This window comes from Oratosquilla oratoria, chromosome 3 (assembly GCF_046742065.1).
Source record: "Oratosquilla oratoria isolate Oo_2021 chromosome 3, ASM4674206v1, whole genome shotgun sequence".
Lineage (NCBI taxonomy): Eukaryota > Metazoa > Arthropoda > Malacostraca > Stomatopoda > Squillidae > Oratosquilla > Oratosquilla oratoria.
In genome coordinates, this window is record NC_134779.1 from 56848695 (window position 1) to 56873536 (window position 24842).

Consider the following 24842-nt stretch of genomic DNA (forward strand, 5'->3'; position numbering starts at 1 on the left):
TATCACAATTATTTATTACTATTATAATTATTATTATTATTATTTTTATTACTTGGTATATGTACGATAAAATTATTATGTATGTTACTGCAACTGTGTATATCTCTGTGAAGCTCTAGGTGGCTGTGGCAGACACTCCCATAAGGATGCCTTGGATATATATATATTTTTTTTTTTGGGGGGTCTGCACATCAGAAGTCAAAGTTACTAGGTCCAAGATAGTGGGGGGTTGACTTTATTACATACATATACCAAGGCTTTTTCCCCCTTACAAGGGGGGTAGCCAAAAAGAAAAAGGCATAAAATCATTCCCACCCATTCCATCCCTGAATACACTCTAGATGTTTCTACGAACTTTGCAGGAAATGTTTGTGTGGAAAGCAGAAGTGGATGGAGGGAACTTGAGGGAAATACAGTGTGGTGAATGGATAGGGTGAAGGGGGCATTGAATATGGAAGTAGTGTCTGTGGAGTAGGGAAGAAAGATTACAAAAGATGGGGATGAGTGGAGAGTAGTTAAATGCATGGGGAGATGACGTGGCCCAATGGGATGTTCTTGTATGCTTCATAATTTTTTTATTTTTATTGAAGGGGTGGGGTCTCCATAAATTGAAACAGTGGGGTAAACCAGCTGTGGATGTTGGGCCCTATTTTGGAGGCACTGTGCCTTGCTGCATTGCATGTGACCCTAGCATTGTGGCAGAGAACAAGAGTGACCTTTCTTCTAGATGCTAAGATGGGAGGGACAAGGAATGGGATTTTGGACAAGTGTATGCTGTGAATCAGCCTTCCCTCTTAAAGGCTGATTCATTTGCTTCCACCTTTTCTTGTGTAACCTATCATACACTCCCCAAATTCTACTTAACAACCAATCTTCCTATGCTCCCTTCTTTGTCACCACTACCTTCACCTCTTCTTCATACCATTAAGGTCTCTTCTTCTATTCCCCAACTGCTTATAAACTAAGACAGTATTCCCCTTACTTTTCACATAAGGAGAGCTGATAGCCAGTATTATCTTCTCTCCCCATTAGCTGGTGATATAGGAATAAACCCACATTAACACAACACAGATAAACTGTCCAGCATTTGTTCTCAGATTTTTATGGGAAGGGTTGAGGACTTGTGCTAATCACTGTCTACTGTGGGGCTCCAGATATCCCATCATTGAAACTTGAGACAAACAATTATTATTATTGCTAATGATATTACCCCCTGTGTTTATTTTATCATTATATATTTTTTATTTTTTCAGCTGGTAGACCCAACAGCTGAGGATGAAGAGCAGGGGAGTGGAGAAGTGAGTGTAGTAATGCTCGACGATGGAACAGTGGCAGCAACACACAAATCGGGCGGACATCTTCTCTTATCTGAAACACTTATGGAGTTTATTGTAATTGCAAAGGGTAGAGTGAAGGAAGTCAATGAAACAGTCAGAAGAGCTCTATCATCTAGCTGAAAGAAATCTAAGATAATAAAATGACAAATATGTTGGTCCATTTTATTCAGTATGGTAACCTTACTTTTACAAATACACATATCTAAACTAATTAAATCTTTGGCACAAATATATGTAAACACAAATTTCCAACTACAATCTTCGATAGAATGTTCAAGTTAATGGTAAATATCTTATGTAAACAAAGTAGCTAATTATACATTCTATACAAGATAAATAATTTTACCAAAATATAATATTGGAATGAAATGGAATGTAAAAAGAAATTAGAAAGGTAACATGGAATGCATGGGCACTGCTAATGTCATTTATTTACTTATTTTTTTGTGAATTATGCTTCATGTGTGCATCAATTTTCTGTCCGGGTGCAAAAAAGAGCCAATGCCAAAATGTGACCAAACTGGCCTTTAAAAATATACATTAGCGGATAAAATGGAAAGTGGAGGGAGAACCAAGGTTTCTTGGGCCCAAGTCACCTGAACAACAATATTATTTGGCACCAAGAGGTCGAGCTCATACTTTTATACCCAAGGCCTTTTTCTCCTCAATATATATATATATGTGTGTGTGGCAGTCGAATCAATCATACACCCACATTTACATACATATCAAAGGGTCTTATGCAAAGTCAAAGGATCTATCCTCCCCATCATCCATTCAAACCCATTCACTACCCCTCCCATCATCACAACTCATGGAAGATGGGTCATCCCTGTGTTATCACCTTTGATGTCCAGCGTGCACATACACGCAGATGGAGCCAGAAGTACTTGAATGTCTCTCCAATGTCTTCCAACCAACTCTCCTGAGACCATCTATTGTCCTCCAGATCTCCCAGGGGACAATCTATTGTACCTAGTGATCCGAGGCACTAGATTTTCCAGCCAATGCCCTGAAGTGAACAATAGGTCTCGCCACATTTTGGGTCAGATGCCCGAAACATCTGCTTTAACAAAAGAAGCTGCCAGTGTGTAATAGAGACTCCCAGACATCTGCATCTTGCACCTGTCATTGTCACTCAACCAAACCTTTTTTGTTATGCATATATGGCGACCCTTTGTAAATATATCTGATCTGGCACCCCCCAGTCTCCCTTGGAGGTTGCATTGTATATGTAGACAAGAGAGCAGTCTAGAACATTAATGTAAAAACAACTCCCAGACTTTCATTCACCAATGTAGAGACCAAACAACAGCTCTACACATATCCCCAGCCACATTACTCAGGCCAAAGGCAATGCAGTGAGACATATAGCAAATAAAACCCATTCAATACACCTATTACCTCACCACCTTGAGAATGATGGTTCACCCTACTGTCACAATACTCAGGTCAAAAGCAATGCAACAAGGCCAGCTCTTCCATGGAAAGGCCTGACAACAAAAATTGGTTTACCCCCACTTCTTCATCCACTAAAAATAAATTATGAAGCAGATGAGAATATCATCTCTTTATCCAATCACAATCTCCATTTACTTCACTGCTCAACAAAGTGTATTCAAAACCCTCCATCATCCTAACCATCACACTGTCTTGCTTTCAAGCTCATTCCATCCACTTCTCTCTTTGCTAGTTTTCCTTCTTCCATTCTCTTTCTATGTCCAAACCACCTCTGTACTGTGTTCTACCCTGACACCTTCCTTTCCATCCCTGTACTCTGCTTTACCTCCACATTTCTCTATCCATTCTTGTAATACCTATCATATTTCTCTGACACTTCCTCTCAAAAAGTATCTTCCTTTTCACCACATTTATATTCAAGTTCCTGCTCCATGTAGTACTGTGGGTACAATCACTCCTATATCCAACTTCTTTGCATTCTTCTTCAAGTGCCTCTTTCTCAACATGTTTCATTCCACTAGACATTTATTCACTTTACTCAGTAATTCACCACAATAGAGATGCGAGTCTCCTGCAGGAAACCTGGGGGATTGGAATAATTGACCGATTCACCTCCATATCCACTCCTCCATTCACTTCCACAAGCAATCTTGGAAGACCTGTGGGTCTTCTGCAAGAGAGACCATGGGCAACAGATGGATGGATTGATTACAGCCTCAGATAATTGATAATATAAAAATTTTAACGTTGGTGCTTTTAAAACTTGAACATGACACTTGCCCATTTTGCACTCTGACAGAACAATACGGATATGAAACGGGTCCAGAACAATTAGTTGGAAATTACAAAGATCAAGTGGAAGTTGATTGTACGACTGAAGTTCTGCATTAGAGGGAAACACTTTACTTCACCTATTGTATGTGGTAGAATAATGTATCAAACTATTTCTACGCTTTTCTAGTTACCAATATAGATCTCTCATGGAACGTTTATATAAAATACTAACACCTGAAATAAACAATGGAATATGAACACTAACATACTATTTTAAAATCAGAATATCTACTGAGGAATCTACTTCACTGAACAACAGTCAACTACTACAATTTGTTTATCTTCCCTACCTGAAGGCACTACTTCAGTTCAGATTCATATAGTCTGAATATGAAACATCAGAAGCAGCTTCATGTAGTCACCAAGTTAGTTCACTAAATGTGTCCATATTTTCAGGTTCACATTTCTATGAATCTCACTGATACTAGTGAGGCACTGAAGATAAACATTTAGTAGCTAACTGCTTATACTTGTACTAACTTTAATTTCACAACTTCACTAGCCATTTCCAATTTGATAGGGCAGAAAAATGCAGATCTAATTAACATAAAAAAAGGGAGCACATTTGGCACTTTTTAATTCTAGTCCAACTATGCAAGAGAGACCTGGAGCAATGGACTGATTGATATACTCGACATTTCCCAAATTCCATGTTAATGTGTTAGGAAACCAAAGTCCTACAAACCACTAATACTGTTATGGTATTTTGACTTACAAATGAAATGATAAATTGAGATTTTTTGACAGTATGAATCTAACCTGTCCAGTCCCATAGTAAATCAACTTAGAATATTATACATCTCTACTTTCTTTACTCCAGCGTAGGCAGCTTCCAACACTTCTGTAACAGACCCCAATGGGCAATAACAGCTGTCATAGGGTCAAGAAGAACACAATGATGGGCCCTAGCACCCCAGGGACTGTACAGGTTAACATGCTCATGGTGAATTTTTGAATACTCAAAATAATTTTCTAAAATATCTTAAAAGAAGCTACGAGTCTCAAATTAAATAAAAAGATATGCTGAAAAAGAGTTTATAATGTCTTCTATGCACAAAATTGTTTTTAAAAATCACAAAATGTTTCAATGAAGGACGAAAATCAGCTTAAACAAGGTACGTCCTCAATATTATGTTTGAAATAACTGCTGATCCATGTTGGTCTGGAAAACAAGAGCAGTTACAAGTAGCATTCACCATCCAATCATGCATGCTGCCATTTAGTAGCTGCAGACTGCAAATGCAAATTTATGGCACATCTTTGGCAGATATGATTGTTTTGCTGATATGATTTGAGGGAATAATTGAAGGCAAATGTTCATATCATTTTCATTCACATGCTTTAGGGCAGTGATTTACATGTGGCTGTGTACTCAAAAAGTTTAAACTGTCTTGAGGTTGATCCAATTCAAAAGCTGGTCCACACAAATGACTAGTATCTACTCTCTTCCTAAAGACCTTCCTCTATGTTGATTAAATACAGCTGAGAAAAACTTCCAACTTAGTTCTTATAGGGTAGGTTGACCATACTGTGGGTTTGCCTTCAAAGATAGATAGATATATATATATACATACATATATATATATAAAGAAGAAAGGGGGACTTATTTGTTTCAAGTAATAGCAAGAAAACTGAAAAAAGTATGATAAAGTTCATAGACCTATATATTTGGACTGTACATAACTGGCCAACTGCACAATGACCCTAACACCAGCCAGGCTGATCCCAACTTTTATAGACATTTACTGAGGAACCACTTCAGCAACTCCATCTCTACATTTTCTGGTAAAAAAAAAAAAAAAAAAAAATACAACATTTTAATGCCTATTTCTCACCTCACTGACCGAGATACATCCCTACTTGCAGTCCATTCAATACAGAAATACTAGACATGTACTTGAGCTGGTGAACCAATGTAAATAATGACTGGAAACAAGACCAGACATATGATGTACAGTGGAAAAAAAAAATATATGCAGCAAAAAAGACAAACAAAACAACGCATACATTTTAAACCAGTCAGTTTCTTGTATCTGTCGGTACCTTGTCCACAGAAACACATACTGCTGGTAGAGGTTCTGATGTTTTGCAATTTGCTTAGATGCCACAATTTACCTCTCTGTTGTTATTATAGTGAAAACATTGAGCACTGCTCCTGCCACTATCCAATAAGGCTTCTTGAGGACATGAAGGTTGTTTGCACAATGATGCTAGGCAACTTGATCATCCCTTTCTTCCAGGGTGTGCATTACTTTCTGGATAACCTCAAGGTTTTGTGAAACTAAAGAGAACACATCATATAAAAAAAAAAAGTCTTTGGACATATGCCAGCAAGTGCTACTGATGTCTTTCAAGAGGAATAGGGCAAAATGAAGAAAGGAGACTTCAACAATTGAACACTGTGGTTGGAGCAACAATTTTACCTTCTACTTCCACATGAGGATACTCGCTGGACTAGCAGGTGAGTGTTGCCATTTGCGATGAAGGCTGAGGTGATGGCACTTTGAACCCTGTTGCCAGAGAGCTGAACCAAGGACATGGTTTATTAAATCCCATGATACAAAGTCCTCTGTAAGGGGCACCATCCTAGCCTCCTCATAGGAGGAGCTTGCAGCATTATACCAAATCACCTTCACGTGAGGACAACTAGACAACTTTGATGACATTTCCTGAGTGATCAGCAAACAGATTTTGACAACTGAATATACAAGACAGTCAGACATATGAATAAGAACCTGCTCACTTTCCTCATCCAGACTGGCAAAGTCACTTCCACCAACTTTTGGATACAAATTTTTACAAAGTCACTTCCATCAAGACTTGGATACAAATTTGTATTCCTTATGGTAAAAGCAAAATACAATATACAAATGCAGACAAGATACAAGCATGTTGGGTGAATTCAAGAACATGCACTTCAGTTGGAGTCGAGGGAGATGAAAAATAACTGAATTGCATCATAAATTAAATTACTTGGGTAGCATATGAACTAAAAACAATTGAATGGAGCAGTTAAGAAACATGTAGCACTTACACAGCACTAGAGTTTGCAGACCTCACATCCCACAATAATTAATGGGAGTATTCACAGCCTGAAGTATGCTAGGGGTTACTAGGCTGGATAGAGTGAGAACTGAGGAGGTAAGGAGGAGAGCAGGGGTGAAAAAGGAATTGAGAGATAGGGTTGATGAAAGAGTATTGGGATGGTTGGGACACATGGAAAGAATGAGTGAAGAAAGATTAGTAAAAGAGGTGTGGAAGGCAGAGGTGGAAGGAGTGAACATGAGGGGGTGACCAAGGATGAGATGGATGGATGGGGTAAAAAGGGCTTTGGGAAAGAGGGGAATGTCTGTTGAGGAAGGAAGGGAGAAGACAGAAGATAGGGGTGAGTGGAGAATGGTTGTGTATGGATGATGTTGTGATGCATGGAAGGGAGTGGGTGGGTGATTGAGGAGAGGGAGTATGTTTGGATGATATTTTGATGCAGCCCGAAGGGATTTCTCCCCATCCTTTCTTTTACTGCACTAGAGGACGGAGGGTGGGAGAGGGGTTGTTGCTGATTAAATGAAGTGGCCTTGATATAAATGTGCTGTCTTGCTACATTGCTTCTGACCCAGGGCATTGGGCGAGATGTAGGGATGACCCAAGATAAGAGGGAGGGAGGGGAGTGAATGGGAGTGGAGTATGTGGGGATGGAATGGGTGGGAGTGGAATTTATGCCTTTGTTTTTTGGCTACCTGTCTTGTAAGAGGGAAAAAGCCATATGTATGTATTCACAGCTGCCATATATCACAATATCATAAAAAACACATGCCTTAAAAAAAAAAGTCCAGAAAATATAGTTATGAAGCCACTATGAAAGTTGGAGGTTTCCAAATGTCTTCCATGTACAGCCCAGATATCTAAGGGTGTATGCTGCTACGTGTCTATATTTCTGTAGCAAAAGTGGATGAGATGGAGGAGAGAGGGTGTCACCATGTAATGAAGCAGTGGGGGTAAACCAGTTCCAACAGTCAGGCTCTGCTATGAAGGTGCTGTGTCTTGCTGCATTGCCTCTGACCTGAGCAGTATGAGTGTGGCAAGGGACAGGGATGACCATTTATCTATGGGGAGCTAATATGGGAGGGGATGGATGTATGGTGGGTGCATATTTTGGCTTGGCCATCCCTCTTATAAGGGGGAAAAGGTCTTTTGGTATATGCATATATGTATGTATGTAGTACAAGCCTAAGCATACATGGAATCAAGCCAGCTCATTTCACTGAACTGGCTTCACTGAAACTGACATGAAAATTTGCCTTACTTGGCTACAATTGAAGCAAATCCATCTAGATTTCTAAACTACTTTTTAAATTAAGAGCATTGGATTCTATAAATAATATTTGCATTCTTTTGTTTGTCACAACAGAATGAGGGACAGTAATCCACAATAGAATGCTAATGCTATAAAAACTAAACACAGTGTATTCGTTATCACATCTATGAGTAGAGTTTAAGAACTTTGGCAGATCAGTAGATGAATTGCATCATTCTTACAATAAAGAAAAGAAAAAAAAAATGTGATACTAAAATGTGACAAGATATGCAACATTTACAACAACAAAACAAAAATAGTTTCTACAAAGACTTAACAACTTGTAATTCTCAATCTAAAGATTATAAAATATTTCTACAAAACAAGGAATTTAATTTTCAAAATAATCTAAGATTGCTAATAAAAAAAGTGCCTATTAGCCGAAGAACCACTTTGGATAAATCACTTTTTATTTATCATAAAAATGTGAAGGTAGTCATCTTGCCATTTAAATAAAATATAAAATTACAGTATTTCTATTACTGGTACACAAGAACCAAATCTCTGTAATCACACGTATTTGAATCCAAAAGTGCTGATTTCATCATATTCAGAGTTAGTAAAATGTCCAGTATTTAGAAAATATATATAAATATGTAATAAAAACTAGAGACTAAAGCTATAACGACTGAACTACTGCGAAATAACACAGTATTATGACTGAAATGTTATATAATAGGGTGCAGTGTCTTTTGAAGCAATGTGTGCATGCAGGTATATGTACACAAGAATACTGCATGAACACAAAAACTAGATTTATAAATACAAAATATGAAACTCATCTTCCCTGTAAAGAAACGTTTGAGCACACCTGTAAAAAATCTATCAAAATAAAAAAGGAATGATGTATTCGTATATGAACTGCACTGGGTAGCTTGGCAAGTTTATAATTACAAAAGTTCTGCTGGATTTGCAGCAGCTGGCCCTGCGACCTCCCATATAGTTGCTGCCAATCGTCGTGTATGTTCCAATACACATGGAGAGGTCGCAAGACCTAAGTGCACACAGAGCAATTCGTACATGTGAAGCCGACTCGGGTCTGTGCCTGGGAATGCTTCCAGGCACAGTGCCTTGTAGAAGTCCTGGCACAGGACACCTGGCAAAGGCAGCTTTTCCAAGACACTTTCGTCGAGGGTCACGGCTGGTCTAATAGGATTTCCTCCACTGTCCTCGAACCAAAGGAAGTAGGCATAGTTGAAAGTGGTATCTTTCCACATAAGAGACAAGTGGCCTCTTGCTAAATGCGAACGTGCAAACTGTACCATGGACCAGACACGGGCAACAGTTAGGGCCTGTGGACTCTTGGTTGGGGTGTCATCCTCCTTTTCAGAGTCTTCATTTTCGATATGAAGAGTTGGAGCTGTCAGCTGATGATTAGAACGATCAATGTATAGGAAATGAACCAAGCCTGGAAACTCCTCTAAGTACTTGTTGATTGAGAGAGCTGATCGGCAGCCCAGTGTCATGTTACGCAATGCCTTAACCTCTAAAAAGTGCCAGTAGTCTTCCATCTTGGATGTTGCTAGTTCTACTGCTGACTGAACAAGTGGATCCCCATGAGGAGTGGTAATAGCGAGGCAAGAAGCTCGCCAAGCTCCTCGCATTGCCTCCAGGGATGCCGACAGAGAGGCCTCTACTCTTGAGGGTAGGTTTTCATCCCCTCCTGATTTCAACCATTCCTCTAAACCGCTACGTTTGACTCCATCCCATCTGTTGCTGACCTGAAAACAAGAATGCTTGATTACGTATATGAGAAATATTAAGTGGAAAACACTCTTTTCATCTTATAAACCACTGAAAATAAAAGAGGGAGGGAGGGAGGGGTGGTGAATGGGAGTAGAGTATGTGGAGATAAAATGGGTGGGAGTGGATTTATGCCTTTTGAGTTTGGGAAAAAGCCCTTGATGTTTGTATAAACCACTGCACTGAAGATGCATGGATCAGACTTTTGTGGTACAGCAGATTTGTGAGAAGGCTTCGGCCAAATATAAGGATGTTTTTTGGGGGCTTTATGGATTTGGAGAAGGCATAACAGGGTAGACAGAAAGGCACTGTGGGAGGTATTGCATATATATAGGATTGGGGGAAAGCTGTTAAGGGCAGTAAAGACTTTTTATGAGAGTAGTAGATCCTGTGTTAGAACTGAGAATAGAGAGTGTGAGTGGTTTGAGGTAAAGATGGAGCTGCATCAGGGCTGTGTCATGTCACCATGGCTATTCCATGTAAACATGGATGGGGTGGTACAGGAGGTAAATGTGAGAAGGCTTTGGCCAAATATAAGCCTTCTCTTCTTTGCATCACAGTATCATCTACACACAGCCATTCTCCACTCACCACCCCTATCCTTGCCTTCTCCCTTCCTTCCTCAACAGACATTCCCCTCTTGCTTAACACCCCTTTCTCCCCATCCATCCATCTCATCCTCAGTCATCCTCTCAAGTTCACTCCATCCATCTCTGCATTCCACATCTCTTTTACTAATCTTTCTTCACTCGTTCTTTCCACATGTCTAAACCATCCCATTTTGGATATGAGAGAGTTCTTTCGTCTGCAACAAATGCACTGAAGAGATGGTCACAGAAATGGTAAAGGAATGTTAAAGGCAGGTACCACAGTAGTAGGATAGTGAAGATAAAAGTGATCAGTATTCTTTTTGAGTGAAGGAGGTGAAAGAGAATGAGAGAGAAGAACAAGAACAATAAGAATAAGACAGGAAGAAGAAGAAAAAGAAGATGAAGTAGAAAGACAACAGACAAAGAACACCAAAAGGCATTAAGAATAACAACTGGCTGCAGTATAACAGCACCAATACCACATTTACCCAGATTACAACACAATATATCATATCTGAGTGGCTGTTGCTGGATACCTAGGAGCTGTGGGTTTCCTGCAAGAGAGACCTGGGGTAACAAATTGATAGACAGAGTTCTTCCCAAGTTCTGTTTAGGGCAGTTTGCCTATGACCAACCCTGTACACAATCCAAACAATCCCAGCATACTTCTCTTACCTGTTGAAGGCTTTTCTCTACTTTATCAGCAGAATTTCCTTTTGGTAGCCGCTTAGCAAGATCAATGGCCTTCTTCAGTGATCCATCACACACATCAAGGACAGCTCTACTTTGTCCAGCCACTCGCCCACATGTAAGGCCTTCTAGTGTTGTAAGCAGTGTCGTCAGCTGGGCAGACAACAGTGTTCTTCCGACCTGAGAAGTAAAAGTACCACAAAAATTAAACAATGGGACATATGATTAGTTCCTGACAATACAATTACAGGCTAAAGAGAGCAAAACTTTTAGTAAGAATCTTATCATATATGGAGCCCTGTGAAATGATGTTAGTCAGTTCTCTGCTACCCTTCCAAACACATTAAAATATAATAGTACATTATTCTGAATTCTTAATACCTACCTCTGACACCACAACTAATGACAAGCCATCTGATATAGTTTCGTAATGAACAACATGTGGAGTGAGATTACAGCAATCTGTCTGTAGAAGAAGAACTGTGCTTTTGACCTTTTCACTCGTAGCAACCTCAACATCTGAAATTAAATAAAGAAGATAGAATATATGTCATAAAAAAATAGGCTACAATATATTTTTTCTATTTCCTCACCACTTTACTCATACTGGACATGTAAATATATTCAAACACTATTTTCATGCTCACTTGCATTATAAAACTTTACCAAAATTTTGCATAAAATATGTGACATCTGTTTCATGGTGCAGTGGTGGACATTTGCATGAGGAAAATACCAAGATAGGGATTTCTAGTCCCCTCACTGTCCCAAAACGTTGCCTTCTATAGCACATATACTAACACAATGGTTGTATTCTTCTCCCCCTCCACCACAGGGGTATCAGAAAATTAAGAGGAAGAGTCTTGGAGATGGTAAAGATTTGGTTTAAGAAGGCAGGAGAAATGAATAGATATTTGAGGATGAATGCGAAGAGAAGGTTGTAAAATTGGACTGTACCTGTGGTGCTGTGTGTAGAGATTTGGATTTTAAGTGAAGAAAAAAGGAAGACATTGAGATGAAATGTCTGAGAAATATCCATCTACCCATCCATATACCAAGGGCTTTTTCCCCCTTACGTAATTTCTAATACCTTACTAGGGAGGTAGCCAATGTCAAAAGGCATACATCCACTCCCATCCACCACCCTTCCCCCCTCTCATCTTAGCTCCACGTGGATGACAATCATCCCTGTATCCCACCTAAGAAATATGTACATCTGAAAAAAGGGGTGGAAAAAATTTAATCCTCATTACAATGAGACCTCTCATTAACGGACGTTAATTAGCTGTGTTTGAGGTGTTTCCGTTGTGTTTTCGGTGTTTTGGAGTGGTTTTTGGGTGGCATAGAGATTGCATGCACTAAACAACAGCACCGAAAACACCACGAAAACACTGCAAACGCAGCTAATTTAAGTCCATTAATGAGAGGTCTCACTGTATTTGCACTTACAGTTCCCGCCTTCACTGAGTTGTTTTTTCGTAGTTGATGGGGAGTTGGGAGGACTGAAAAATTCTCCAGAATTGCTGCTCTCTATCTCCACATCTTCTTCTTTTTCGTCCTTGTTAATTTCTTCAGCCACGGCCTCTTCTAAACCTTCATCTGTTTTAAGGGCTTGTACTTTGCCAGCTTCCACCAACAAGTTCAAAAATAAGACGTCTGAGGCACTGAGTTCCTGGGCATTGCGGCTGACAATAAATAAACAAGCATTATGTAATGGTTATACTGACTCATTTCAAAGGTCAATGACTTAATTACTCCATGGAATTAGATGCTACAACTCTATTTAGCTGCAGTAACACATTACTACTGGAAAGATTTCATAATCCATAACATTTATCATCACAATTCAGGAACAAGTACTATCCTATCATTACTACATTTCTATAACTTTATTAGTTATTCCAAATGCCATGACTTCAATCGTTTGAAATTGCACATCACACTTACCTGGAATACAGCGCCAAAAGTTTGTTCCGAACGAAGAAAATTGCATGACTAGGAGTAAGATCTTTGGCGGGTTTAACTTTATCCACTACACTACCAAGCACTTTGATAGAAGCTGCTGAAAGCTCAGCATTCACCACCAATCGCTCAACTGCCTCCACCAGATAACACTGCTCTGTCATGTATAGGTTCTGCCATGCCTCCAACAAACTGTCGAGAAGTCGGCTTTTCTCCGAGCTCTTTTTCAACCTAGAAGAATTGTTTGTGAATAAAAGTTTAATAGTACATCAAATCATATTTGTTGAGATTTGTAGTAATAATAGCATTGTAAAAATAATCATGAAGATAGACAAGGGTGAAAATCATCTCCCTCCCACTCATCTTTAAATCCTATCATCACCACATGCACCCTCCTTATAATTTTGACAACTTTCCTCAATTTTTTTGCATAAGGAGAGCTGCCCACTGTTGACTGTTCCTCTCATCCCCCCCTTTTTTTTCTTCTTATCAGTTGGTTGGTCACACAGAAATACTGGCATCAATAAATTACAGATGAAAGCCTGTTTCTTCCCAGGGAGATCTATGAGAGAACCTGAGGACAGTTCCTTGCTCTTGTGGGGCTATGGATTTCTAGTCAGTGAAATGGGAAGTGTTGGGATGGGAGGAGTGGAGAGGATAGTGGAGGTGAGTGAAGTGGGTGGGAATAGGTACGTGGCTCCGACTTAGCTACCCCCCTATGCTGCATTTACACTGAGTGAGTCTGGGCCGATTCTTGCCAAATGCTGTGAATTTGAATACCTAGAAGAAGACTTTGCTTGCAGCATTCTAAGAACACTTCATCAATCTAACATTCGTAGAGGTTTAGCTCCTTTCATTTTTCCGTTCAGTTTCTAAATACAGTACTACATCTCATTAACGGATGTTAATTAATTGTGTTTGCGGTGTTTTCAGTGCTGTTGTTTTGTGCTGTGCAATCACAATGCCACTCAAAAACTAGTGGTGGGCAGCTACCGGTGAAATTACCGGTTTTATCGGCAACAAACTTAATGAGAGCTTACCGACAAAAATTCTGCTACCGGTAAAGCTTCGTTAACCGATAACTCGATAAGCTATACCATAACACTCAGAGAGCGGTAAGCACGTCTCGGCTTGGTGGTACTGAGTGACGGTGGTGACAGGCCCAGTGCCCCGCTAATTTTACCGGTTAAACTTTTATCATTAAGCAAGTATGTACCGCTAAGGTCTCGGTAAGTATTTATCATTAAAACTGTTTTTCTCGGCACTCTTTTTAATTTCTCAATAGAATTAATGTTATTTCTGTGATCAGCATACGAAACTGTATTAATTGTGAAAGTTTCATAAAAAAAATTCCGCGTGTCACCAAACGAAGACCCATATATTATATGGGTCTTCGTTTGGCGACACGCGGAATTTTTTTTATGAAACTTTCACAATTAATACAGTTTCGTATGCTGATCACAGAAATAACATTAATTCTATTGAGAAATTAAAAAAGTGCCGAAAAAACGGTTTTAATGGTAAAAAAAAATGACCGAGACCTTAGCGGTACATACTTGCTTAATGGTAAAAGTTTAACCGGTAAAATTAGCGGGGCACTGGGCCCGTCACTCAGTACCACCAAGCCGAGACGTGCTTACCGCTCTCTGAATGTTATGGTATAGCTTATCGAGTTATCGGTTAACGAAGCTTTAACGGTAGCAGAATGTTTGCCGGTAAGCTATCGTTAAGGTTGTTGGATAAAACCTGTAACTTTACCGGTAGCTGCCTACCACTACCACCTCCAAACATGAACCCATGCATGCAAACAGACGCGAACGAAAATGTATACACCACACCCACCCTCAGACACCCTCCATTCACTCACTCGCGCGGTAGATAGCATACTATAGTAGCACCAATTAAAGTATGACCTTTTCCCTTTACAATGACATAACAGTAAAAACAATATGTAAAATAGAACCAGAGATATAGCTTATTAAAGGACAAAAACATTGATTTTTCGAACTCAACTCGAACTTGTGACGTCACTACTACCTCACGAGTTTTTTACCGGTAAACTGTCGGTAACTTTGGATTGGATTGAATGAAGCGGCCTTGCTGTGGATGTGCTGTGTCTTGCGACACTGTTTCTGACCCAGGGCGGTGGGCAGGGTGCAGGGATGACCCGTCATCCAGGAGGTGCTCAGATGAGAGGGAGGGTGGGAGGGGTGTGGAGTGTATTTAGGGATGAAATGGGTGGGAGTGTTTTTATGCCTTTCCCTTTTTGGCTACCTCCCTTGGAAGGGGGAAAAAGCCTTGGTATATGTATGTATGTATGTAATTTCGGTAACTGTATTGTTGTTCACTAATAATTTCGATATTGAAATTAGCGATATTTGCCCAGCACTACCAAAAACCACTCCAAATCAACGGATCATTCACATCAACGGACACCGTTACCCCCCCTTTTAGTCCGTTAATGAGAGATAGTACTGTATATGACACAAAGGTAATTTGACTTCTGAAGATTGAAAAACAAAAGATTGTAACCTATGTTGTTTCTACTCAAACAAACTCACAACAGTTGATGAGAATCAGCTGAGACTCGCTCGGTGTAAACGCAGCCTTATAATGGGGAAAAACCCATGGTGTATAGATACAAATATGATGCAATAATTAACATTATAAATTGGAAATGATGAATGCTACTCACAAAGTGATGCAAGGGCCTACAATAAGCTGCACCATACGGATGGCAACACTTGTGATGCGTTGCAGATGAGCTTCAGATTCTTGGCCGACACCCACAAATAAATATGAGGCATACTGTGGTATAAAGTCATTGCATCAGTGAATTTTTTATTATACACATTCAAGTTATAATGAAATTCATCTCTATATTTTTTATTTTGCAAATTTTTGTACAGGTTTATGAATACATTTAATTAAGAAATATATTGTGTAAATGTAAATATATATATAAATATATAAACATATATATATACATATATATATATATATACACATCTAAATTGCTCAACCAATCAATCAATCACTTCTCCACTAAATCTCCACAGATGTTGTTGAAACAAATTACAAAAAGATTTACACCATGGACTGTTCCTACCTCCTTGAACACCACAGTGGTGCCATCCATACATGAGACTGATGTGTAGGGGTTGTTGAATTGTGCTGCCATAATGCGCTGCGATGTGACAAGGGGTGAGAAGAGTTGCACAACAATGTTTGGGTCCAGCTGAGACATCTGTAACAACACATTTCCTTGCTAATTCTACGTTAGTATCATTATGTACAGAATTTAAAAATAATTATATGAAAAAAATCATAGTTAAGTGTTCAGAAACCAACTAAAAATGCACCTTTTCAATTGCTTTTCAGCAGAGAAAAGAAAGGAAGTGAGATGCTCTTCTGGTTCCCAAACTTTTTTTTGACAGAGTACTTTTCTATTTCTCTAGGAAAATCTGCATGCCCACCCCCCTATTTTCTTTTTTATGTATATAAATTATGTGTTACTATTTGATAATTCAATAAACATGCATGTGTAAATTGGAGAAGAAAAAAATATATATATATATATATATAAATGAAACCTATAACTACATCACTGAGGAGGAGGAGGAAGAGGAGGAGGAGAGGAAGAAGATGAAGAAAGAAAAGAAAAAGAAAAAGATGGACAAGAAAATGAAGAAGAAAAGGGAGAAGAAAAAGAAGTAGAAGTAGAAGGAGAAGACGAAGAAGAAAATAAAAGTTACTCTATCATGTTAGTTATCTATGGTTAGTTACTACTATATTTGCTCTTTTCCAATCTTCTGGAACTTTTCCTTCTTTGAATGAACTGCTTATTAGTCTATGTATTTTGTCTGTTAGTTCGTTTTTGCATTCTCTCAAAATCCAGTTTGCCATTTCATCTGGTCCATACGATTTTCTGACATTGAGATTACTCAAGTGATTCATTATTACAAAGGATTACAAAGGCGGAGCATGCCGACAGGGGACCTTTTGGTCCACATCTAGGTCGGATGCGAAAAAATCATAATAATAAAATAATAAATAAAAACTATAATAATGTAAATAACAAATAAAATACATAAATAAATGCATAGGTATAGTTAAATAATAAACAAACAGGTAAATAGTAAATAATAATAAATTGACATATAACTAATAATAAATGAAAATCAGACAGACAAAAGATAACAAAACAAAAACAAATACAAGATAAATTATAATCATTACAGCATCTTACTTAGGTATTTATCTAAATGATTCTTAAAGCTTCGAACTGAACTACATTGCACTACCTGTGCAGGAAGTTTATTCCATTCATTAACTACACGGTTGGCAAAGTTGTTTCTACCTACTTCCAAATTGAATCTATTTCCTTGTTACACCCATCTCTTTCATAGGGGGGGGGGGGGATTTTCTCCCACTCGACATCTTTAAGTTGTATGTTCTCCCTCGTAAACACTGATTTAAAATGCTTGTTCATAATTTCTGCCATTTCTGTTTCCTCTGTGTATTCAACCCCTCCTTGTCGTAGTTTCACTAATTGTTTGTTTTTCAGTTTGTTGTTTACAAATCTTCTCTGCGCACTTGTACATATTCATTTCTATAACTAGTAAATATTTTCCATTTTTCAGGTCTTTTGTCTTTCTTCCATTTTATCCAAGCTGTATCCCTTTGGTTTTTTAACTCCCTACAGCTTTTGTTGTACCAACACTTTACATATACTTTTTCTTGTTTTTGTCTTGGCACATACTTTTCCACTCCTTTATAAATTTTTGTCAAAATATTCCATTTCTCTTCTACTGTTGTTTCCTCCTTGTGTATCCTTTCCCAGTCTGCTTTTTGAAAGAATTCTATTTTATAATTTTTTTTCCATACATCAATCTTCCCTTTCTATATTGTTCGTTTTTTCCATGTATTTTTCCTCATTTAGTTCCAGTTCAACCAATATGTGGTCACTTTTACTTATTGGTGTCTTATATTCAATCTTGTCTACTATTTTATATTCTGATGTGATTATTAGGTTCAGTCTCGATGGTTCTTTCTCATTTCTATACCTAATATTCTCTTGTATCCATTGCGTCATTGTATGTTCTATAATCATATCAAGTAGTACATTTCCCCATAGGTTGTCTCCACCCTTCACTGTCATCTCTTCCCAGCAGATTTCTTTACAATTAAAGTCACCCATCATAACTTTTCTTCCTCCATCTCCCATTATCTTATTTAGTGTTATTATTGTGTTTTCCGACATATTTTTGGGTTCTCTCTCTTCCCAAGAAGCCGTTTTAGGAGGCATATAATTTACCACAAACTTCCTGCTCTTCTTGTCCCTGTCCTCTATTTCCATCATAATCATCTCTATCCTTTCCATATGTAACATTCCTCACATTTATATCCTTCTTAGTCAGGAACATAACTCCACCACCTTGTTTTACTTCTCTGTTTCTAATCCAATAATTATATGCACCATATCCTACACTGTTGGGTGGTAATGGACCTTTCAATCTTGTCTCTACAATTCCCATTATGTCCGGTTCTTTTTCCTTCAGGTAATCATTCAGTTAATTCAAGCCTGTTACTAAGCCATCTATATTTGTGAAAGACACCTTTAATTTTCTGTTACCTCCATCCTGTTTTCTGTTTCCCTTCCATTTGTCTCTGCTATGAACCATTTCCTAACTTTCATATCCACTACTCTCCAATAGAATTTCTCTTTGACTGTTCTGTTCTCATTTTTTCCTTAGTTCTGTTCTTTTTGTTTTCTCTTCCTCTCTTTCCTCTTTATTCATCTCTCTTTTTACCCATACCTGTTTATACTGATTACTTTTTGCTAGTTTCCCAGTTTTTTTTTTTTTTATATAAGATATTCTCTGCTGTTGTTTGTGACCTGAATTTAACCTTAATTGGTCTGGTCTTATCTATATTGTATTTCCCTAGTCTATATATTTCTTCAATTTCTTTCCCTATTTCTTGTTCATCTTCTTGAACTACTTTTAATACCTTGTTTACCTTTTCTTTCTCCTCCTTTACTCTTGTAGTCCTATTTGGATTATGCTTCTCTTCCATCCCTAATATAATTATACATTTCTTTTTATCTGCTAAGTCTCTTGCTATATTCTCCTTCTCTCTCATCACTTTAATAACTGTGTCCTTAGTTCGGTCATTCATCTGTTGTTTCACTATATCTCTAAATTAACTTTTGTTGTTCTCTTGGACTTTTCTCCAACCACTTACCTTTTTTTGCTATTGACTCTTTATTCTCTTTATTAATCCTCTTTAATTCCTCATTCTCATCCTTTACTTCTTTTAACTGTCTTTTTAATTCTTCTATTTCTTTAGATTTCGATTCTCCTTCTTTAGTTCTTCTAGTTTATCAACTTTTTGTGTAACTAGTGTTGTTTAAACCTAACCTCCCATGCTTCATTAATTCTTTTTTTTTTTAGTTTCTCCTCAAGACTTACTATTCGAGGGAGGTTGTCATCCCCTCCCTCCTTAAATCCATAAAAGTAATTATCTTCTCTTTCCATTGAGCTGCTATTATCTATATTTCTACTTTTAATACCTCTGCTCCCCTGTTCTAACTCGTCTGTGTGATTTGCACACCTTTTGTTGACACCCCTTTTGACATCCGGTGCCCATTCGTCCCCTTCATTTTCTTCCATTTTCCTCAATAATGTCCCCTCTTCTCATTTTTCTTCACCTGTCCACTACACCACGAGCTTTCCCCTTCTCTACTAATACAACACAGGCACTCCCTCATCACTGTAATCCACAAATATATTATTTTTTTCCCCCCAGAGTTCCAATCTTCGCTGTCAGTCCAACATGTGTGTGTTTGTGTATGTCTTTACTTGCAATATCTTAAACTTGAGCAGACTGATTCACCCCTGCTGACCTCCTGAGGGGGTTAACAACCCCTTCTAGCTTGGGAACTACTGCACTAAACAAAAGAAAGTGGGACAGATATGAATATAATGGTAAATATTCAGGATGACATAGATTGTTACAGTAAAGCCTCATTTCTTGATCTTGACCACAATTCATTCTAGAAAACTGTTTCATAACCAAATTGGTTGAGGACTAAATCAAGTTTAGTGATCTACTGGATACCGATTTATCATGGTGATACATTCCCAAAAAAAATTGAATCCCTCTATTTTCCATTTTTCCCTATTCAGGTTGGTCAAGAACTAATATTTTGGTCAACTACTGAAGCAAAAAATTATGTTTTTTTGTCAAGATCCGAGACTCTACTGTATTTTCCAAATTAAGTGTTCTTCCAGACTTGTTTGGACAAAATATGGGGTCCTATTGAGAACACATCTGTCAAAAAGCACATTATTTTGCTCCCTTTAACACCAGAGAAATGAGGGAAGAAATTGTGTTTTTGAACAAATAACTTTGTGGCTTGGTAGTAATCTACACTTCTTAACTAACAATTTATGGTATTTTTTTTTTTAGAAGTGCACACCTACATGATATAGCAATAGAAAATTGAATATCTATTTTGTAAATTATAATACATTAATGTAATATACATTTTTCTTGGCAAAAATCAATAACAGAAAACGTTGGTAAAAGCAATACACAAATGAACAGTCATGGCGATTCCTTGAGATGATCTTTGTTTTGATAGATTCGGAGGTTGAAGAAGACGACTCTAACGACCTCTAGAACTCCAGGTAATGCATTACTAAATGCAGGTTAGGTTAGGTTAGGTAAGTTAGAATAGACAAATTTATCACACTAACTTTTTTGACCTCTGCATCTACAAAAACAAAGACTGTATCTCAAGCAGTTCCAGTGGCTACGTTCGTTTGAGTATCGCTTTTAGCAACTTTTTCTGTTATTGCTTTCTGCCAAGAAAAAGTATATTATGTTGATGTATTATAATTTACAAAATTAATATCTAATTTTCTACTGCTATATTGCAGACTGAGCAGGTTACAAGTACCAGTGCACTGTAACAAAGATAAGTGCAAATATAACCAAATCAATAAACTGTAAATTTTATCTGCAACATAGGTGTAAACATGGAAAGTCTGATTATCAATGCAGGTACGTACACCCTAAATTATGTTTCAATTTCATTAAAGGAAACTGTGCAAAATCAGATTGCACATATTTCCATCCTAAACTCTGCAGACAAGTTCCGGGCAACACGAGATCTTGTAAATTCTTTCATCCAAGTAGCACAAACAGACAGAGAACCACTGAAAACAACAGCAGGGGGCAACCCCATGAAAGTACACAAACAAGAACACCAGCCAGCCAACCAGCAGTAACAAAAAGGCAAAAACCAATCCAGCCACAAGAAGCTTTTTTAGGAGCCCTGAAGGAAATGTGATCCACTTTGAATATTCTAATACAGCAACTAATGCACCAATCTCGGACACTACAGAGGCTAACCTGGTACCCCATCAGTTCGGGGAAACAAGTGCCAGTGCTGGTACATTTTATGAACCAACACCAAAGGAACTCAGTTATGACCCATATACCTCCTCAGACAACCATGAAAGTGAATTATCTTGGTCAGATCACTTGGAATGTTCAGATTACAACAATTTCATGCATGTAAATGTCCATGGAACTTTAAGAAAAGGTGGAACTGATAAAAGCAAACTCAGTCTACTAAAGGATATCACTAATCATCGTACAGTCTTCATTGCACTGACTGAAACACACTTGCACAATGAAATTAGTGATGAAGAAATCCAGCTTAAAGATTATGTATTGATTAGAGCTGATAAAATAGGTACATCCCATAGGAGGGTATGTCTTTTTCTACATGAGAACATAGACTTTGAGGTATTGCTACAATTTTGAAACAGTATCTGTGAAGCACTATTAGTAAAGCTAACAAAGAACAACCTCATTAACTGATGCTGACATCCTCATGTGGAAGCATGCGACCTCCCCCAGACCCAAAAAGGCAAAGATGAGCAGGTTGCAAGAGAAGGCCATGGTCATTCCTTTCTTTGACTCCCAGGGGCTCATTCACATTGAATGGGTTCCTCAGGGTCAAACCGTCGGTAAGGAATATTACCTTACTGTTCTGAAAAGGTTCAGGGAGAAGATGAGGAAGAAGAGGCCTCAGCATGGATGATGTGATTGCATGAGGTGGAATGGGCGGGGATGGGGGGTGAGGTAGTATGTGTGAGCAAAATTTGACGCGGCCCGAAGGGATTTCTCCTCATCCTCTCCTTTTATGCAATGGGGGGACAGAGAGAAGGGGTCACCGATTTAATGAAGCGGCTTTGCTGTGGATGTGCTGTGTCTGGTGACACTGCTTCTGACCCAGGGCAGTGGACAGGGTGCAGGGATGACCCGTCATCCAGGAGGTGCTCAGATAAGAGGGAGGGTGGAGGGGTGTGGAGTGTATTCAGGGATGGAATGGGTGGAAATGATTTTATGCCTTTCCCTTTTTGGCTACCTCCCTTGTAAGGGGGAAAAAGCCTTGGTATACGTATGTATGTATATATTTGCGAAATATATATTCTTGAAGGAATGCTATGGAGCTGAAATCCATGCATTCCTTCAAGCTATGAAAAACCTATATACCCAGCAATCAGAAAGAGTGATTGAACAGGCCGTCAACATCCATGACAATGACGATGATGACGACCCGGATGACCTTTAATTACAGGTACTGATTTACTAAATAATTAGGTTAGGTTAGGTTAGACGAATTTATCATCCTTTCATTTCTTCGACATCGGCATCTATCATAATAAACATGGTGTACCATTCATCCGGTGCGACTTTGTTACTTACAAAATCTTTTTTAGCATCTTTATTGTTTTTTTTCTGTCAAGAAAACTGGATATTATGTTGATACATTATAATTTACAAAATCAATAATTCATTTTCTAACACTATATTGTGTCCATGTACAAAACTGAACATTTACCCTCAAAAAATCTCATTGACAAACAATGAAAGCTGCTGGACATAATTCATTACCCACATAGCAAAGATGAAATAATCTGGAAACCTCCTAGAACTTTTCTACAAGTATTCTATCTTCAACAGGCTGAATAGGTCACTAAGTTTACTAAACCACAAAATTATGAATCTTGGTGAGAGTAATTTAGTAAAACGAGTATTGACATAAATTTCCTACAACTAATTCCACCTGAAATGCTTTAAGTTAAAATTCACTCGACAACTTCAGTTAAAATTCATCTGACAATATAGTATATACTTCATGTCAGTCACTCCTTCCTCTCAAAATTAAACATAAAAATTAAAGTTGTAATAACTAACATTTATTCAATTTTCATCCTGTAATTGAATAATAAAAATGCCCATGTACATCGTGGTATACAATCATTCATCTTCAAATCACGATACAAATAACAGTCCCAAAAATGTATTAAATAACAATAAAACTTCACCTTAGACTAGTCCATCACACGCTTAACCTGGATTACGTTCATATCTTACCTGATCTGCTTCTGCTTCGGCCAGAAGCCCTTGTGCGACAGCCATTGAATGAACATGTCGAACAAATTTTTCGTCACACCTCAAATATACAACATCATTTAACTGGTCAAACACTAGAATAGCCAACATTGTGCTTTCAGACACAAGTTGCTCCTGACGGTCAGCTGACAAGACCTTGTTTTGATCTGAACTGTGTAAAGGAAAACGGGACTTCCAGAATGCACCAATGAGATCTTGTCTTTTTCTCTACTGCTCTTGTGATTGGTATGAGTACACTCCCTCCAGGAGACGAAGATTTTTTTTTTATTTAAGAAAAAACATGTTTCTCGTGTCTACATTTTCTCAGGGTCAAAGAAAATATGAAATAATCATAATTTTACTGTAAAGTCTTCGCGGATACAAATGTTCAAACGAAAGATAAGCCTTAAAATTTATGCAGATTTACAAATATTTATTTAAACATTTAGCACAATAATGACAACACATTTCAATACAAAACTATATCTACAATAAATGTCATCCCCACCAAGTCCATGACATCTAGTAATTTCCACAATTTGGAGTGCGCATGTTTTTAGACATCAGAGACGAAAGAAAATCACACTGAAAGTAACAAACTATAGTATATAGAGAATATACATACAGGCGCATATTGTAAAAAAAAAAAAAGAAAACAAAATCATCCATAGCCAGGGAGCCAAAAATCGACAATATTTATTGAAATATTAAACGGAACAAAAATTAACTAACCATTTGTAGAAGAACTTATGAATGGAAAATGCATACTAGACAAAGAAAACAGTAATACATAAGATGCGAAGCTAATATAAACAAAAAGAATGAGGCAATATTTCATTATGAGAATTAAAGAATGAGACAACTCGGTGAGATGAGACGCAAATAAAAAAAATCTATATAACCCTTGAACAAGAAAAATGTAACATTACACAACGTACTTTCTCTTAGAATATACAGAATGTATTTTATGTAAGAAACAAAAAGAGGCAAAATTTCATTATGAGAATTAAAGAATGAGACAACTCGGTGAGATGAGACGCAAATAAAAAAATCTATATAACCCTTGAACAAGAAAAATGTAACATTACACAACGTTCTTTCTCATAGAATATGAAGAATGTATTTTATGTAAGATGTGTAAGATATTTTTATTTAAAATATCAGGGCTAAGATGAAATAATCTGGAAATAATAGTTTTGATGTTGGTTATATTAGGTAAATGCGTCACAGCCAAACATCGTCAGATAAAATATACACTAGTCTACGGTAAAAATATGCCCAATATCGTATAAAAAAAAAATCTGGATCCTCATTTGGATCCAGATGCACCTCAATTTTTTTCATTGAACAAGAGGCTACCTCTCCAGAGAAGAAGATAGAAATACATCAGAGAGC

General features: G+C 37.8%; 2 protein-coding genes across 3 annotated transcripts in view; one reads left to right on the plus strand and one right to left on the minus strand.

Annotated features, from left to right (window-relative positions):
* Positions 1–5445, plus strand: part of LOC143023112 (exosome complex component RRP43-like) — a 12859-nt gene extending 7414 nt beyond the window's left edge. For both annotated transcript variants that reach the window (XM_076181612.1, XM_076181616.1), the window contains one exon: positions 1254–5445. In XM_076181612.1, the coding sequence (XP_076037727.1) occupies positions 1254–1457 (204 nt within the window). In that variant the 3' untranslated portion in view covers positions 1458–5445. The remainder of the gene's footprint in view (positions 1–1253) is intronic.
* Positions 1486–23702, minus strand: HPS1 (Hermansky-Pudlak syndrome 1 protein). Its single transcript, XM_076181602.1, has 8 exons — positions 23430–23702; positions 16081–16218; positions 15667–15779; positions 12957–13202; positions 12459–12694; positions 11395–11528; positions 10995–11189; positions 1486–9707 (listed from the first exon to the last, which is right to left on the minus strand). Exons 1-8 carry the CDS (start codon positions 23556–23558, stop codon positions 8877–8879), a joined length of 2022 nt encoding a protein of 673 aa, XP_076037717.1. The 5' UTR covers positions 23559–23702; the 3' UTR covers positions 1486–8876.
* Positions 23703–24842: the final 1140 nt, after the last annotated feature.